This window comes from Symphodus melops (assembly GCF_947650265.1).
Source record: "Symphodus melops genome assembly, chromosome: 23".
NCBI lineage: Eukaryota > Metazoa > Chordata > Actinopteri > Labriformes > Labridae > Symphodus > Symphodus melops.
The window spans coordinates 11612574-11630553 of NC_136713.1; the positions used below are offsets into that span (position 1 = coordinate 11612574).

General features: G+C 40.4%; 1 protein-coding gene across 1 annotated transcript in view; it reads right to left on the bottom strand.

Moving 5' to 3' along the window:
• mgat5 (alpha-1,6-mannosylglycoprotein 6-beta-N-acetylglucosaminyltransferase) overlaps nt 1–17980 on the bottom strand; it is an 85384-nt gene that overhangs the window by 21952 nt on the left and 45452 nt on the right. The window contains exons 10-11 of the mRNA XM_079336348.1: nt 15778–15911; nt 8187–8320 (exon numbers count right to left, since the gene is read on the bottom strand). Of these exons, the coding sequence (XP_079192474.1) occupies nt 8187–8320; nt 15778–15911 (268 nt within the window). The remainder of the gene's footprint in view (nt 1–8186; nt 8321–15777; nt 15912–17980) is intronic.

Sequence of the window (17980 nt, forward strand, 5' to 3'; positions counted from 1 at the left end):
TAAGCTCACTCTCCACCTGAGTAGATTCCTTTTGGTTTGAGATCATGTTCTGTCTTAAATTATATGTTCTGATGGTTTACTTTATCCGTTAAGATAGTTTTTTTTCTCTACTCAGTGAAGCATCGCGTGTAATAGTTTGTGAGCGTATACCGCAGTGTCATCAAGGAGCGACGGAGAGTGTTTGCCTCATCAGAATGCAGGCAGGTGCTCTTGGTTCAGCTTACTCATCCGTCAAAATGCCTTCCACATTAAAACATCAAACGCACCTGGGATCATCTTCCCATTTGATATCATTTCCAGCTGCCGCTCTCTTTGGGGCTTGAGATCTGGAAGCTTGTCAGTCAAGACTAAAACAAAAAAAAAATCCCTTCACCAACTCTTTCAGAGAAAGAAGAGAGGAATTATCTCCCACATGACTCTCTGAACCATTCAGCGCTCATTATACACACCTCTGCAGTGATGTCATCATGTTGAGTCAGGAAGATATCACCACCACTGGTTTGTGCAATTAGTGAGACTTCTTTAACCAATGAGTTGACCTCTTTCTCACTACGTTTGAGAGAAATAATGTCTTCCCTGAATATCTGAATGGCAAGGTGGAAGTCACCATCAATGTCTGATCATTAGTCCCCCCCCCCACTTACTTATTACCTCCCTTTTCCCCCTTTTCAAACAGTCCCTCTGTGCTCTTAATGAAACATCTGTGCTGAGCATTGGTCAAAATATAACATGAATCAAGCAGCAGAGGACGTTTGGGACCCTGTAGAAACCAGCTCTCGCGAACGCTCCGTTTTGGTGCCTGTCTCTTTAAATTTAATGATGATGTCATGCTAAGAATTGATATGCTCCAGCTTAAGGGGCAGAGCTTTCATCGGGGCAGTTTGTGGGTCCCTTTAAATATTTACACATAAAAAAACAGGTACTTTCTTTTGAATTTGATGTAGCCCTGAAACTGAACTTGTGCGATTGCTCTGCAGAAGCACTTACTCTTTCTTATACTCATACATGGATACGTTTATGCACAACATTTTTGCACGCATATTTGATTCAAAGGGCAAACTTTTTTCAAAGCCTCTTGGTTTGTGCATTAACTCGTACAATTTTAATGCAGGGGAGGAAATAAGTTGTGGAATACCCTGTGGATGGAAGCTGTGTCTGTTTTTGCTCAAGGTTATACTTTGAATTATTTAGATCATAAAAACAAACCCTTAAAGATAACTTTGGGCGACGTCTTAGATGTTGTACATGGTGGAACCTTTGATTTTTGGACAATAATACTTCATGCTCAGTGTTGGACATTCAATTATTGTACGTACACTTATTAAAGATCATATAGTACGTTTCCTTTAAACAAGTTTAAATAAATCTCACAGCTTCTCAAATGACATGTCTGTGAAGTTTCTCATTATAAATCCACTCTGATCCTGCATTTGATCACGTTTAGGATTTGTGCCATTTCATAACACCATCACAGAAAGACTTGTACATAAAAAGCTTGACGGAGGAGCTGCGTAAATAACACTTTCCAAACCCCCACAGGTGCACAGGCGTTTAAGTGTAACCACAGGTGCTCGGAGTGCACTAAGGAGGTGTTATTTACTTCAGTGCCACGCCCCATTAAACATAACAGTGTAACCTATTGGATTTTGTTGGCTGGCAATATTTTTCAACAACAGACAGCCAAGGAGGAGCTGTTTGATCACTGAAAAAATGAGCCTCTGGTACGTATATATGAGCTGCACAACCAAGTGGAACCAACTGAGCTCATATTGAGGAGGAAACATCAAACACATGCGACAGCTAAAATCTTACTGTATACCCTGCAGCAATGGAAACAGCTGTAGTGTTGCGTGCTTCATTGGACGCAATTAAAAGCATTGTACCAAATGGAACCAAGGGGTGTTTTAGGATACTCTCCATGCATTGAAATGACTATCTGTTGAAGCATGTTGTGAAGAAAACAGGTGCCATTGGGAGAGGGAGGTATTAATTCAAGAGTAATTAGCAATAAATTTGTAGTGATCAGTCAAAGGGAAAGTAGTTGGGCTTGTTATCTTTCATAATGCTCTATTTGAGCCTTTTTCATTGATAAATATATTTTATTACGTCCAGGGGCCGTCGAGGCATGCCACAGTTTATATCACAGCCGAGGTTTAATTTTGCAATGACATGAGGAAAACTCTCGAAGAGTGCTACATATGGGTCAGCACTCGCTGTCATATTGCATTTCATGCATTATCCTAACCGAAGGTAGTCTGAATCACTGAGGTGAGTTATTCATCTGGGAGTTATAAAAACAGTTTCTGACAACCAGAAGTGAAGGATAAAGTGCCCTCTGCAAAGCCTTAATGATAGTTACTATTATTTATAACATCAAGTTGGAGAGCCCCCTGTACGTTTTCACCAACACTTTCTGACTGCTCAGGGTTTGGTCCTCATTTCTGCCTGTAGACTTCAAACTCAGCAGTCACAAGTAAATCACTAAATGAGCTGAGTTAGTCCTGTGTTCACTTTCCAGGCCCAGATCTCCAAACTTTCAAAGACATCAGAGCCCTTCTTTGCTTCTCCCAAATCCAACACTCCTCCTGCAAGGATGAACGCTCTTGGACTGTACAGCCCTGATAAAAAGAACCCTCTGAATATGGAGGGTTTAACTGTACAAGGAAGTGCTTCACCAGCTCCTCAAATAGAGAGATAAACTACAAAAGGTTTAATGATCAACTCGACCTGGTTATCCATTTTAAAGAGGGCTGAAGCTGTTGGCTTGGTTTTATTTCTACGTATGCCACCGCTGTATGTACAAAGGTGTGTTGCGTGGTTTTGTGTGTCCCTGTCAGCCGAGTATGATTTCCCTTTCTTCTCCAATGTGCTTTGATCTGCTGCCAGAGCCCTGCAGCTTTCCCTCTCTGTACATCCCATCCAATCTGACCTCTCTCCATGTTCCCCTTTTCACTCATTAAATGCTTCAAAACTGTGACGCCGAGCAATTTAGGTGTGCAAATGAGGCAAGCTCCATTTGGTTTCATGTGTTGGTTTGGAAGGTATTGCAGATTAAGATCTGAATATGTGTCAACAATGTGGGGTAGGGAGCAGATGCCAAATGTTTAACACTGAAAATTCACTTCAGAGACAAAATCAACAGCAAGTCACTCCCCCTCTTTGTCGTTCTCTTAACTGGGTTGCTATGGAAACTCCTCGCTCAGAGGTGGTCTGGATATTTTCATTCAGATCTCACAACTAACCATACATTTTCTTTGCTCCTTCAAAAAAAATAAAAATAAAAATGATATATCTTACTGTTTCTTACATGCAGTCCTGTTCGCTCTTCGGAGGTCACAGAAAGTCCAACACAAACCGATTCACACAAAATAACGCATTTGATGCACATACCACTTTTTCCGTCTCTTAATTGTATCAAATTTTAAATCCAGAATCTAAAAGGTGTGAAAATGTAAACAAAAGGCCTTTCTTTCCTGTGCTACACTAAAGGATTAAAAAAAAGAAAGGAAGTGTTTCACTTATCATCTTACCAACTAAACCAGTTAAAAAAAAAAAACATCACAAGTTTTCTGCCATAAAATATTTCTGTGTTTTACTATTCTGACTCATAATATTATTTATTTATTTTTTATTTTGGGTATAGCATAATTTGGCTTTTTTTTTTTTTTTTTTTTTTTTTTTTAATAATGCAGCCTCTCAAATAAAAAAAGCGTTTAGTTTGCAAACTTACTTCAGTTGGACTGAGCCCAAAGTACAGATGCGACCCCGGAGCCTTGAGTGAAAAGTCCCCTGCACACTGATAATCAGCTCATAGTCAGTTCAAACACTTCAGCTCGACTGACCTCATCAGGCATCCATCTTTCATGATGCTGACCAGCATGACTCTGGGTAAGTTAGAATGAGTGTCAGACATCATCCTCCCTGAGGGAAGTTGAAGTCAGCAGGGGAGAAAAAGCCTGGACATTTACAAACGTCTCAGCTAATGATGCTTCAGTGCTAAAAGGCTGAAGGTTCAATCAGTGCTTTTGTTGTATTATTTTTTTAAGGTACATGTCAGTTAAGTGAAGTGTCGTTAAAAAAAAAATCTGGTTGGCGTCTCAAATGATTCGGGCCAGACCGATGTGGGATTTTTGTGAGCGATATATCGGCCGATATCTTTATTGGATCTAGCTTCGAACTTTAAAACTAAATATATAGATGCACACACATGTATTTTCTAACACTTCTTTTTAAATGTTACTCATGTTAAAGGGGTTTATTGGCGTGTTTTTTTTTTTTTTTTTTTTTTTTTACAGTTGAACAAAAATCTTTATAAATAATAATAAAACATCTTACGCCTTTTAGGACACACGAGCACACATTACAACTTTGCAAAAAAAAAATAAATACTTAAATAGAATAAACAGTTATATCGGCAAATATCAGGGATACACTCGGCTGATACCGATACTCCCGTGATATGCTAACATTAGCCGATATTATTGGTCGGATTATAAATCGACCAGGCTGTACAAATTATACCGTATAAAGTTTTGACTATGACTAGGGTCTATAAAAAGGTGCAAAATAATGTGAGCATGAAAGTAGAAGAGTGTAGAGTGTGTGTGTGTGTGTGTGTGTGTGTGTGTGTGTGTGTGTGTGTGTGTGTGTGTGTGTGTGTGTGTGTGTGTGTGTGTGTGTGTGTGTGTGTGTGTGTGTGTCTGGCTGATTTCTCAGTCTGCCTCACACGACAGTTCACTGGGTACACCTGTGGGATGAGTGTGACCTGCGCACCTCTGCATACTGATCAGGCGGAGAGAGGAGCTTTCAAAAGGCCGTATTTTACCTGAAGACTATTACTTGCTTAACCCACATTAACCCTCTGCTGCGAATGAATCCCCCGGGAAGGAGACGTCATCCTGCACCGGACGACACTGGTTGTAAAACGGACTCTAATGTTTCCTGTTGTGCGTCACACATTTTCAGTTTTGGGTCCAGCTTTTCTTTTTCTTTTTTTTTTGTTTGTTTTAAAGCTAAACAAGATTTACTTGGAATTCCAAAACACGTCATGAACACAGACGCTTAAACAAAGTTTTAAATATTTAAGACGGATGTGAAGCAAAACATCATTAAAAAATAAATAAATAAAAATAGCGCCTACTTCTGGACTCACAACCGTCATCAATGGGACGTTATATAAGAAGCCGAGCAAGGGGGCAGTTTGGAAAAAAGAAAAAGACTTCCTGCATACGCCAGAAGTTACATTAAAAAGGGAAATCTTTTGATCCCTGGATAAATGGAAAATACAGGACAAGGGGTGTAGGAAGAGTAATGGTGGATAAAAAAAAAAAATAGATCAAGAGATGGAGGATTTGCCAATCAAAAAAAAAAAAGTAAAGCCTGGATTTTGGCGATGTAATCTGGGGCTGAAAGTATTTACTTCAATATCTACATGTCAGTAAAACTGACTCTTAACTTCTAAGAGTGTGTGACACTAGCGTCATTCATAGAACAAATATTAATTTAGGCTGAATGCTAGACACAGATTACTTCCAGTGGGTCCCGCTTACTATTCTAAATATATAATGAATAATTTGGATATAAAACCTCTCGTGTGCAGGGAAGGACAGCATGATTTAAACACAAGAGGGAAATGGAGTAAGGCAGTCAGCTCGTTATCAGTCGGCTCCAAAATGGCCTTTTAATTAAAAGCAGGAGGTAATGAACACGCTTGGGAGTCTGATTAGTAGCTAATGCCGCTTGCTGTGAGCTGATAGGCTCTCCCTTTTATGGCTCGACTGAATGGTTCTGACTCAGTACGAGAAAACACAAATCACGCCAGCTACATTTGGATTAAAAGACATTTGGTACCAGATGAGCTGTTTTATTTTTTATGTTTTGGGGTGGGGGGATTCCTTTCTTTCTTCTTTCTTTCTATTTGTTCTGTATTCTTTTTTTCATGTAAAAAACAATAAACATTTAAAAAAAAAAAGAAATTTGGGATCCTTCACCACATGGCTCTGGAAATAGAACTCTAACTGTGGTGTTTGCAAATACATTTTGATTTTTTAAAGAAAGGAAAACTTGCTGGTGCTGGGTTGGTTGTTGGATTCTTGATCGCATTATTCTCTCTGGACAAATCAATATTCCTAATTCAAGAGCTGTATTTAGGCCATGTATAGCACATTTTCTACCTTTTCTCTCATCCATGTTGGATTAAAGGTGTTAGGGTTCGGCATGTTAAGCACTTTGGTGGTATGTGTTCGAAAGAGGCAGGCTGACATGGTTACCTGTATGAGTGCTCGTCGAACTCTCGAAAACATAATCTTTAAGTACCCTTGATTAAATACTTAACTCCCATCTGCTTCAGCAGAACAACCCAGTGGGAGGCTCGAAACATGAGCACATCTGACTGTTAGCTGTTTTTAACTGAGCATGAATGTGAGGACTGAGGAATATAAGTTTATATAACCTCAACTGTTTCACTACACGGGATGCAATAAAGTAAAGAAAAGGGGGACAAAAGGAGGAAGAAAAGGACGCTGAAGACTTGTGGTTCATTGTCTGGGCAAAACAAAGTATTTATGATTTAATTAAAATGCAGTGTCCATAGTGTGGATAACGTTGTAAGCTATTTAATGTAACGTAAATCTGGATAAAGTGGATGTAAGAGTTGGAGGTAAAACAGCTAAAAGCAAAAACTGAATAAACTTAAAGCTACCATGAGGAGATTTTAGAGTTTGTGAAACAGACTGAAAGTAACATTAATATCTCTTTATGATCCGCACAAGCAACACAGACCATTAGCCACAAGATTAATGACTTTAATACAGTTATTTTTAATGGATGAAGGTGCTGCCGGGGGTAGGTGTCACCGGACGCATTTAGATTTAGCATTTTTCACTGCAGAGTGTCTTGATGTATTTGGCAGTTGAATGGGAGCAAGATGAGAATTGTGCTTGAAGACACTACATGCACAGGACAACATTTTGCCCACAGGGGTCGCCAAAACCAGCACAGACCAAAGGTTTCTTACAGGAGCTTTAAAGCAAGCTGGAATAGATTTAGCTTTAAAAAAAAGAGTAATCCAAAAAAAAATGGCAGAGTTAGCTTAAAGTTTTAAAGATTTATAAGAAAATATGAGAGAAAAGGGTTAAGGATGAAGAAAATAAAAACCAAGCTAGCGGAGAGTAAGGCTAGCTAACTGGCCCTGAAAGGTGGTGAATCGCTAAAAGAGTAAGCATAGTTATGTATAAATGTTCAGAGAAGACATCCACATGTAAATGATACAGGGGATGTAATTGAAAGAAACACTGCCTGCAAGATTAGCATAGCATCGCAGCAGGATTATCTTAGCATAAATGGTTGACTGATGGTGTAAAACAGATAGAATAGGATTGCTAGGAATGAATACAAGAGTTTGTAAGGTTAGATTGAGCCAAGTGGGACATGCCATGAATGGCTGACGTAACAGAGTTTGTCATATAAGACCACTGATCAGTAATTTTAGCCTTCGTTCTTTTCGACTTCACAAAAGGCCTCTTACAATCCAGATTTTCTCTCTCATGGCTTCTATTGACATTCAATCGAGTTGCTCCGTCAGACATCAAAAGGAGTCAGCCGAATCTGGAGCGACCCGGTCTCAAACATGGTGTCGGCAAAAAAAGCTCATCAAGGCATTGGCACTAATCCAACCATCCATGGCATGCCAAACAATGTGCAAATCTCTCCAACACTCTGAGTCGTTTTTTTGTCTCGGATACAGTAATCCTTTGGTCTCCATGCCGCACTGTGCACATGCATTTGAATATATTAAAAAAAAACTCCACGGAGAGGCCGATAAGCTGAATTTTGAGCTCCTAAACCAGGCTGTTATTAAGTTTCTCTGTGAAAGTTTGACGCAAGGTTGTTCAAAGACTTCTCCTGACGCTCTCAGAGGTCTTGAAACAGGGATATCCTCAGCCTGACTGGGCTCCTTTCTTATCGTGTTTCACTTTCATCTTCAGAAGAAAGATGTGTGTTTATCTCTTTGTACTGCTGTGTATGTCCAAACATGCTTTATGGAGGTACGCATGCGTCCCATCCAGAAAAGAAGTGCAGTGAACCTAAAACTTGCTAAACTTCCCTTAAGTCAAAGTCAGTGAGTTTTTACTCTTTAAATTGAAATGTTTACGATTGAAAATGCTCGACTGCGTAAAAGATGGTACCTTCCAGAAGTTGTCGACCTTCCCGTAGACTAGTGACTGGTTCTGCCTCTTGATGTCGTCGATGTGCCTGATGTCGCTGGCGTTGAGGTGCTGCTCCACCACAAAGCCCAGGAAACTGTTGTCTGGGGTGTGAGCTGTGGCAAAAGAAAAAGAAAAAAAGAAAGACATTTTAATCCATGAAAACGCACAAAAGTGAAAGAAATATCATCACTTGTGTCAAAGGGATTACAGAAACTGAGTTACATGCTGTCAAAGGCTTAATTTCACACTCCAGATGATGAAAAAAAAAAAAGGAAAGAGGGAGGAGGATGCTTTGGGATTAAGATAAAAAGATTTTCTTGCCTTAATGTATGTCACAAAGGCAAGAATGTCTAAAACAATCATATCGTTCAAGTCAATTGTTCTGCACAGATCACAATTCCAGAGTGATTATAAGACAAACCATCAAGACCAGCGAGCTGGGATTTTGCGTTCGCTCTGTTCCTCATTGCCTGGTGATGACTTGTCACTATGGGAACCAACGTGTGAGCAAGTCATGCGAGGGCAGCGGTCTACCTCGCTGCCATCTGCCTCGTAGAGCAAATGTGAAGACAAGGGCTTGGAGGAAAAGATGCAGTCAATTCATTACACTTCATACTGTCTGTGCAATTACAAAAAAAACAAAACAACAACAGCAGCAGCAGAGTAAGACAGGAATGAAGACCTCATTTCCCCTCGGAGTGAATCAAACAGGCAGCGCTGGGAGGTGTTGTGGTTTGTTTAAGTGCTCCAGGGAAGCTTCTGCGGTCAGAGCTCTTTTTAAAGTGAACGCCACAGAGGCAAATTACGGTCAGCTTGTCATGAGGAGATAAACCCAAAGAATCTATTAAGACAGGTTCGGAGAGGACGCAGCTGCAAATTCAACATCTAAACTGCCGTCGAGCTCTTCAACTATTGCAGGCATCTTCCTGACAAAGCCCGAGTTTTATTTATTTATTAATCTGGGTGTTGGCTGGAATGTGACTTTTCCAGTGTTTGTTCATTCTAACTCTCCAGACAGCTCGCACATTAGCTCAGTCAATTTCTATTGGCAAACAAAAAAGAGCAAAGAGAGAGGGAAATGCGTTTGTGCAGAGAAAATGAGCACAGTGCCAGTACATGGAATTATTTATTATTGTTGTGGGTTTTTTTTTTTTTTTACCCACTAAACTTTTTTTGATACAGATTCGATTCAACTTTGCACTACTCATAAGTCGTTTCAGGTATTAATCAATCACATGAGGGAACTATTTATTGGGATGCTTCACGCAGTCGTTCGACACTCGTTCCTCTTCATTCCCAAACATGTCACGCAAGATTGGAACGAGTCAGACACGCACACACGAGGTAGCAAGCCGGCGGCGTGGACTCGAGTTGAATGTTCTCAGCGCTTTTTTTCCCTTTCTTCTTCTCTAAATCCTCCGAGTAGAGTAAGAGTGAGTCGGGGGACGTGGGAGTACTTGTTATGAAGATCTGCGGAGGATTCAAGTCCGTGGGCTGAATTCGACAACCGTTCCAAAATGACCTGCTTTCTAAAGCCGGTTGATACAACGACGACACTTGTGACAACAGCAGAAAACAGAACAATGATTACTTTGCCTTTAAACAAGCGTTACGGAGGTCACGTCGACTGCTACGACTGCTCCTGGCCAATACTCTCATAACGTCTTCTGTAGTAGTTAAATTAAACAGAGAATTGTCTTGATTGGATTCGGAACAAGACAAGGAATTTGATATCCGATGAACTAAAACGTCCATAAAACAGAAAACTGTTGACTGTTATTTACTGCATTACATCCTCTTCTTTTCAACCCCCCGTCTTCGTCTTTGGGCAATATGGTGGTCCTGAGGTAAATATCAGCATTTGGCCCCGGCGATTTGAGAACTTTACGACTCACCACAGCGACACTGTAGATCATCGATACACTAATCCGGCCCTAACAGAGCAAAAGTAAGACGAGATTTTCCCAACTCTCAACGGAGAACTTGTTCTACCACCAAGTATGAGCTACTCTCTTGTTTATTCAACAGAAACAAAGAAATCCTCTTAAATACATACTGTATATTGTTTAGCATCATTACTGGATTTTATTGTCAGACTAGCGTAACATGATGTCTACTGTTTTAAAGACATCTTTAACTGGACTACAAGTTTCAGTATGACTGTTCTGAGATCATGGTAATTGGATTCATGGAATATAAGGGGGAAGACTGTTTGGCTAGACGGTTACTAAAATCTGAGATGTGATGGATTTCTGATGGCAGAGAGGCAGATATCGTCCTAAGCGCTGGGAAGATGTAGCGCTAACACTTCTGTACCAGGCTAACTGTGTAAACAGGACAGGCTGTTAATTAAGGTTGAGGCCTCTTGATGCATTTGGCAACAGATGCCTCCTCTCCCACTTGAGCTGCCACTCAAAGAGACGCTCGTCTTTGCCACAGCGTCTTGCTATTAACTAACAAAACAGCCTGGGAAGTCGGCAGTGCAGCAGAAGCAGATGCTTAGTCAAGTGAGGGAATAAGTTGGGGGGGGTTTTTTGGTACAGAATGCTGAATTATCCGTTCGATTTTTCAGTCCATGTAGGTCATAACCTGTCAGGTTGAGTTTAGTATCACTCTGGTCGGGTAAGAAGGAGCTTCTGAGGAGCAGTAAAGAGCCGAACGATACTTCATCACAAAAAGGGACCAATAAAGAAGTCAAATCAGGTAAATGTAACCCAAAGTTACAGATTAATGATCAAATCATTTCTGATGGTCCAACACTTGAAAGAAAGCTTGATACAAGACATAAATGAATATACTGCTGGCCAGGCAAAAACTAACTGTAAAGATGCACCGTCAACCCAATTTCAGCCCTTTGAAAAGTCCACATCAAAGACTTTTTCTCTGAACGGGCCAGGAGAGGAAAAATGAATACATCTAATCGAACATGTCGAGGGTTGAATCCGTTTAGCTAGCATTGGGCCTACCAAGCATTCCACCAGTTCCCCCCCGAGCCTGTTATCTCCACGCCTGCATGGGGCCATGACTTGCTCTTTTCTTTGAACCCATTGGTGTTTTGGTGTATAAAAATGAGATTTGGTCCATTTTGGTCACATTGTTATCATCTGTCGACAGAAGGCTAATATTGCTGTTGGCTAAAACAACCAATGGACTAAAGTCCATGGTGCAGTATTTTCCTGCCAAGTTTCATCCCAAGTGTACAATTCAAGGAGAGCCAATGGACTCTCCCAATTGGGGAAAATACTTTATTTGGTGTAAAATAGAACTCGTATCTGAATAGATATCAGGTTCAGAAGTGGCAGGAACATGGCACAAGGGGGAGCTAGGTGTGCTGAGGGACAGTGGAGGTACGGCTGAAGTAAAGCTTTGTGAGATTGGTCTCTTAAAGAGTGACATTTACAGGAAATCTAGTCTGAAAGTCACGTTACTGTTATCTTTAAGGGGTGTGTTATATAGACAGTATAATGCCACTACATAGGAGGGTTCCCATTGTACACACGTTGTAGCTTGGAGGTTTAAAGGTCAGCTGAGTTTATCTAGCCACACACTGTATCATCAGAGTTTATGCAAGATTAAGTGGGCCAACATGTTGAGAGCCATCAGTGTGCTTAAATTCACTTTAAATACCAAATTATGTTTTTCTAATTCCCACATAATTGGTGGTCGAAAGCATATTTCTGTTTTGAACCGAGCGTGATGCATGTGAAGAGGCACAGTCAAGAGAACATAGAAGTGCCTATTGATTGCACAGATGGAAGAAAAATAAAGGTAACCTTTACTGAGAGGGTGTGCCAGCCACATCATCAATCAGAGCTTTACAGCGACTGTCAGACTGGAAGACCTTAGGGTCTATCACGTAGATGGCTGTGCTGCAGTGATAAAATACTACCGGCTGCTATGTTCAACCTCTGAACAGAATAACTCTGAACTTCTTGGACTTTAAAGCAATCAGCAGAAGGGTTAGTATGTATGCCATAAGATGTAGGAAAATTAAGCAAGTGTCTAAATTTCGAACGAAAAAGAAAAAAAAATCTACCAATTTGCTGTGTTGATAATATATGTAGATGCAAAATTAGCTGATGAAGTTAACTTTAATAGATACTTGAGTGGTTTTGAGGGTGTTTTTTTGCAGTTAGTTTCTGAGTTTCTTTTAAGAGGATGAATGTCCAGGACAGAGCTGGCAGACAGAGAGGTATCTCTGTAACCGAGGATTGAAGAATGGATCGTTACTCATGGCCATTCTTCTGTCTACAATAGTAAGATAAAAAGTCTGGATGCTCCGAGTACTTCACTCCAGGTTTATATCCTCCGAAAAAAGTCTTTTGTAATAAATGTGTTTTTAAAGCAATACTGTGTATAGATAATGGATCAAATTCAACAGGACTTGAACCCTTACATGGATTTCTACCCTACAGGAAAGGTTAATTATATTATATTTCTAATCCTGCAGTTCCCCTGATTATTAATGACTTGCACCGGGAAACAGAGCCAACTTGAATAACACTCTCAGCCCATTCAAACACATAACACACAAGAAAACACTGTCCTCTATCCTGAGTCTGAAATAGATTAATGGGGTCAATTTGGCCTTATCTTGTCTTATTGGCTTGAGGCCACATGCTTCCAATTCCTCCCGACCAATGATTTATGGCGCTCTGCCTAATAGTAACAAATGGGCCAATCCTATTGTTGGATAAATTACCTACCAGCGCCTGATTTATCCATGTTACATCTCTATTCAATAGGTGAGATGTAATACTATTTAATAACTTGGGAATCTCAACGTGACATTTCATATAAAAGGTTTGCGAAAGTAAAGATGAGTCCATTGTCTTTGCTTTCTAACTCAAAGTACAGGGTGTTGGCAACAGAGGTGCTGCTTGTTAAAATGCAAGGCAGGCAACTGCTTGGGGTCCCACGCCAGCAGGAGGGCCCCCCCCCCTAACGGATGACAAATTTTAAACCACAGCATTCTTCGAAAATGTGCAAATTTTGCAACAAAGTAGGAAACCTCCCTAATGGGGCCCCATCTGACAGCACTTACTTTTAATGCCCTGCTAAGTGTCGCATGCATTATTGCTGTGAAATTAATCACGGACGCTGGTTGGAGTGGCCCCCCCAATGAATGTTTGCCAAGGGCCCCAACAGCCAAAGAAGATTAAATACAGAAATACACACTAAAATGTCTAATTTACCTTTCCTACCAGTTCATTGAATTGAGAATTCTAGCTAAGCAAACAATCCTTTTGTTCCGTCTGCAACCAGGAAACAGGTCCACATACACATGTGCTAAAACTGCTGGGGATTAATGTGTAATCCTCGTCTCGAAGGTTCCAGTAGGTCATTGTTGTGGACCACGTGGCCCTTGGTTTTGCTTATGATAGACTAATGCTGGGTCACCATAAAGACATAATAAAGAGTACCATCTTTTTGTCAAGTCACTTTATTTATTCATACCATTTCTTTTAGGAAATTGAAAAACTCAAGTTGTAGTAACACTGGGTGCAACAACATCTGCAATTAGACATTTTGAACTTTTGAAAATCATCATTTGGTTGGTAGGGATCCTAAATGATTATCCTTGTGCATGATGCATGCTTCCATTTAACTAGAAGTTGAGATGTTGAGAGTGGAGAGAAAAAAGAAAAAAAGAAAAAAGGTTTTGCCATCTCCTGTGCCTGGAACTGTTGCCGTTCTGTGGTTGAAACACTCGTCCTAAGCGCTGTGCACTTGTTTCACCAGCGATATCATCTAACCTCACGACTCTTAACTGGATTTTGTGTAAAGCCCCCAGTGTGTTGTGAGAAAGACATACCCTATCAGCGGACAAAAGCCCTATTCAGGTGCAATTGTATTCTGGATAACTCCGGGCCTCACCACACAAACGGGGACTGCAGGGGTAACATTTCACTCTCTCTTAGGCACGGGGAAAAGGTTAATACCCAAGGGGGGCTGACTCCCCTCTCTGCCTTCTACGGAACCACCACCGCTCATCCACCCAAGCTAATGTGGTTGCCTCCAGTTACAGAGTGATCTCGCAGCGGGAGTGGTGCGCACACGGAGTAATAAACCCCCTACGTCCCATTTATAATCACAGTAAAATGGAGGGTTGAGTGTCTGACCTCACTTCCCTTTAATCTGCTTGATGATATTCCATTAGCCAAACAGAGTGCTGTTTGTTTTAAGTGGAAAACGTGTATTCTATATTTCTTTTATAACCAAAATATCTCAGTCAAAGGAGAAAATCTAAGTAGAATGAGGGAATATGAGACAACAGACTGAGTGGTTATGTAGTCTCGGGGTGTCATTAAAGGAGGAGTCCTTATTGATCTAAACATACTTCAACAATAATTCTTAAAACAGTTGGGATGTGGTAGGTATTGGTCCAAATTATTCATTGCCACATATTAGCTTCCTTTCCAACAACTGTAATTAAGTCTCAGAGGGCCCTCTATTTCAGCCCGGCTCAGAACTGGCTGTTTATGTGTATGTAGCTTTAAATATGTAAATGAGCTGTGTTTGACCACGCCCATCTTTTGCCAGGATGTGGCTTGGATTTTCTCACCCCATGCCATGTTGTATATGTTGGGAAGGCAGACTCAGGAGGGCAGAACAAACACCTAGACGTGTGAGTGCAACCCATGTGGGGCAGGGTCTATTGCCCTTTGTGATGTCACTAAGGGAAAATCTCCAAACGGCCCCTTTGAACAGATATTTTCTAAAAAATTGAAGCAGGAAAAAGAGGGAGAGGATGGACTTTTCTCATTACTGGGGGGTTGTAAACAGACTAGGACACATTAGTGATTACAAAAACAGGGGAAAGTATATTTTGCACCTTTAAAATGTATGAACGATGACATTTTCTAGCAAACTACCTCAAAGGGATAACTCAAACTTCTGAACATTTGAAATCCTTCATCAAGCAATAATAGGACAACATTCTTTTCTCAAAAGACAGAAACTGGTCTCCTCAGACCCAACTTCTTTGAAACTGGCTGCTGGCATCCAATTTAAAATGGGTACTTTTTTTTTTTTTTTACAAAAGCAAATCCATTTTTAATTTGAAACATTTGATATGTTGTTGTTTTGTTTTCAAATAAATATGGAGTTTCAGTTGAAAATCATATTTTTTTTTAAAGATCTTTTTGGGTCATTTTTGCCTTTATTGGACCGCTAAGAAGAGAGACAGTAAATGTTGGTTGGCGAGAGCAGGGTATGACATGCAGCAAGGACAGGCAACCAGCACCCTATTACATTCTGTTTTTAATTACATTTTATACAATGACCCAACTTTTACTGTGGGAATTGAGGTTGTATTCTGTTTTTTTGGGACATCAGGGATTGTTTTGCGCCGACAGCTTGTTGACTCAAGAGGATAAATCAACCATCAAATTCTTCGGTGCTGGTTTTGAACGCATAAACTGTCATAAACAGTTCGTACGGACCATTATGAGCCCACACTTTCTTCACTCCAAAACTTCAGAGCTGAAGCTTTCAGTGAAGGTCAACGAAGCCTTTCTTGGTAAGATGTAAGAGTGTGTGAGTGTGTGTGTGCATCTGGCCGACTTACGGAACATGGTGTTGAACTGCTGCGGGTTGAGGTTCCACTTCCCCCAGGGTGTCTTGTGACCCTTGGACTGAGCGTAATGGGCATGGTTGAACTCTGGCTCCGTTCCGAAAGAATCCAGCACCCGCAACATGCACCTACGACGTCACACAAAAACAAACATGAGTGGCTGGAAAATAAACGCCATGGAGTGTACTTTAATGACGTTTGCTTCTAGCTGGCAAAAGAAACAGTGAATCATTTCCACAGAGAAGGAGAGTTAGAGTGAAACACATGGCAGTCCAACAAACAAGCCTACATACATTCCATTGAACTATACTGTACATTTTTTTGTTTATTTGTATAGGGAAATTACACATGGAGCAAGTAAACTGATGCCATACATTACAGCATTTAAAGCCAAAGCTAAGTTGCAATCACTGTCCCTAAATGGGCTTTTAAAACACACAAAACTCAACAACGGATACAGAAACAAACCTAACAAGCACAAGAATAAAAGATACAGAACAGAATATAAACTATTGTACAAGGGAAAAAAAGACCAAGACATGACCAAAAGACTCAGTCCTCACACATACTTATGACTCTGAAGACCTCATTTGGAAACTGGTTGTTACTACAGTAGTTGGAAAGTAGCTTAGCTTTGAACTTTTATCTCAAAATAAGAAACATTCAAGGTCTTTTTTTTAATCTTTGGAATTCTTAAATAGCTTATACTGAGTTTTACTGCAGCAGAACACATTATATTTTTGCTTATTACATGTTTATGGTGTGAATTTAATGTTCTGTAGTTGACCCCGACCGGTTAAATCGGTCATAATACCGGCGGATATTAGCATATCCAGGAGCTATCAGTATCGGCTAATTCCATCACAGATATTACTAGATTCCTTCATCTCAGTTGAGTTGAATTACACTAGCAACACTTTTTCTCCCCAATATGGGTATTGACATCTAATATCCCATATCGGTCGGGTCCTAGACTGTAGTTTTTGAATAGCAGGTTACTGGAAGCAGATCTGGTTTTCATTCTTGCCCAATAATTTCAATTTCCAGAAAAACAAAAGTTATTTTAAAGTCAGTCTTGTTACGGAAAAATGTCTCTTGGTCTGTTATTAAAAAAAACGAAAGAAAAGAAGAAGAGAAAAAACAGAACATCAATTCAAGAGACGCTGAAGGACAAAGACACAAGTGACAACGAGGAAGGCTGCGGCTTTGTCTGAAAACTCAGATGTTGGGGAAAAAAAGAAAAGGAAGAAGGGGAAATGTCTTAAGACTTTGACAGTTATTGGGCAGAAAACCTCCAACAGTTTTGGCAGTGATTAGAAATACCTTTGAAATTCACCTTGAGCTGCTTCCTCATTGTTTCAGAATGTATTTCTCTTGAATGTATTTCATATTTATTTTTTTAAAGAAGTGGATTGACGTTGATACGAGGCTTTTTCAGCCGACCCTGACTGTGCAAACTCTATCTCCATACATCAGCGTTCCCCCCCCCCCAGCTTCACATTTATACAACTTGGGGAGGTTGAGGCGCACTGTCCATATGTATATACAAGTCTTTGACAATGGCCTTAGAGAATGAGAGATCACATTATCCTCTCCTGTGGAGGTGTGAGACTGTAAATGGACATCCTAGCTGACTCATAGGTCACTGCATAAAATTAATTAAGCCCAAACTCAACGAACTCCCCGCACTGCATTCGCTCACTTCTCCTTTTAAGTTCCTGCTTTGATCATGTTTAATACACCCTCTCCATTTTTGTCGATTTTTATTTATTACAATAAAATAAATGTATTTGGTGACTTGGCTCCAAATTATTAAATCTCTCTTAATTCCAAGCAGTTCTAATCTTAAAATGCTTTCTCTTGTTACAAACCTGAGCCCAAAAACATAATTTTTTTTTTGTTGGGAAAATTAAATAAAATGTAAGCAACTCCCACTTTGGGTTCACGGTAGAATACTCGTACAGTAACGGGAGGGAGCCTCACATTTCCCCACACACAAACATCGGCATCACGAAACGATCCCTCCCTCTTAGTAACCGGTGCAGATGCTGCGCAGGCCACAGCTGGCTGTGTGAACGGTAAAAGGCCCGGGGGGAGAGAGCGGAGAGCTGTGAAACACATTCACCATGAGGAAACTTTAGACAGAAAAGCAGAACAACAACAACAACAAGGCCGCATGCCATCTCCACTCGCTGTG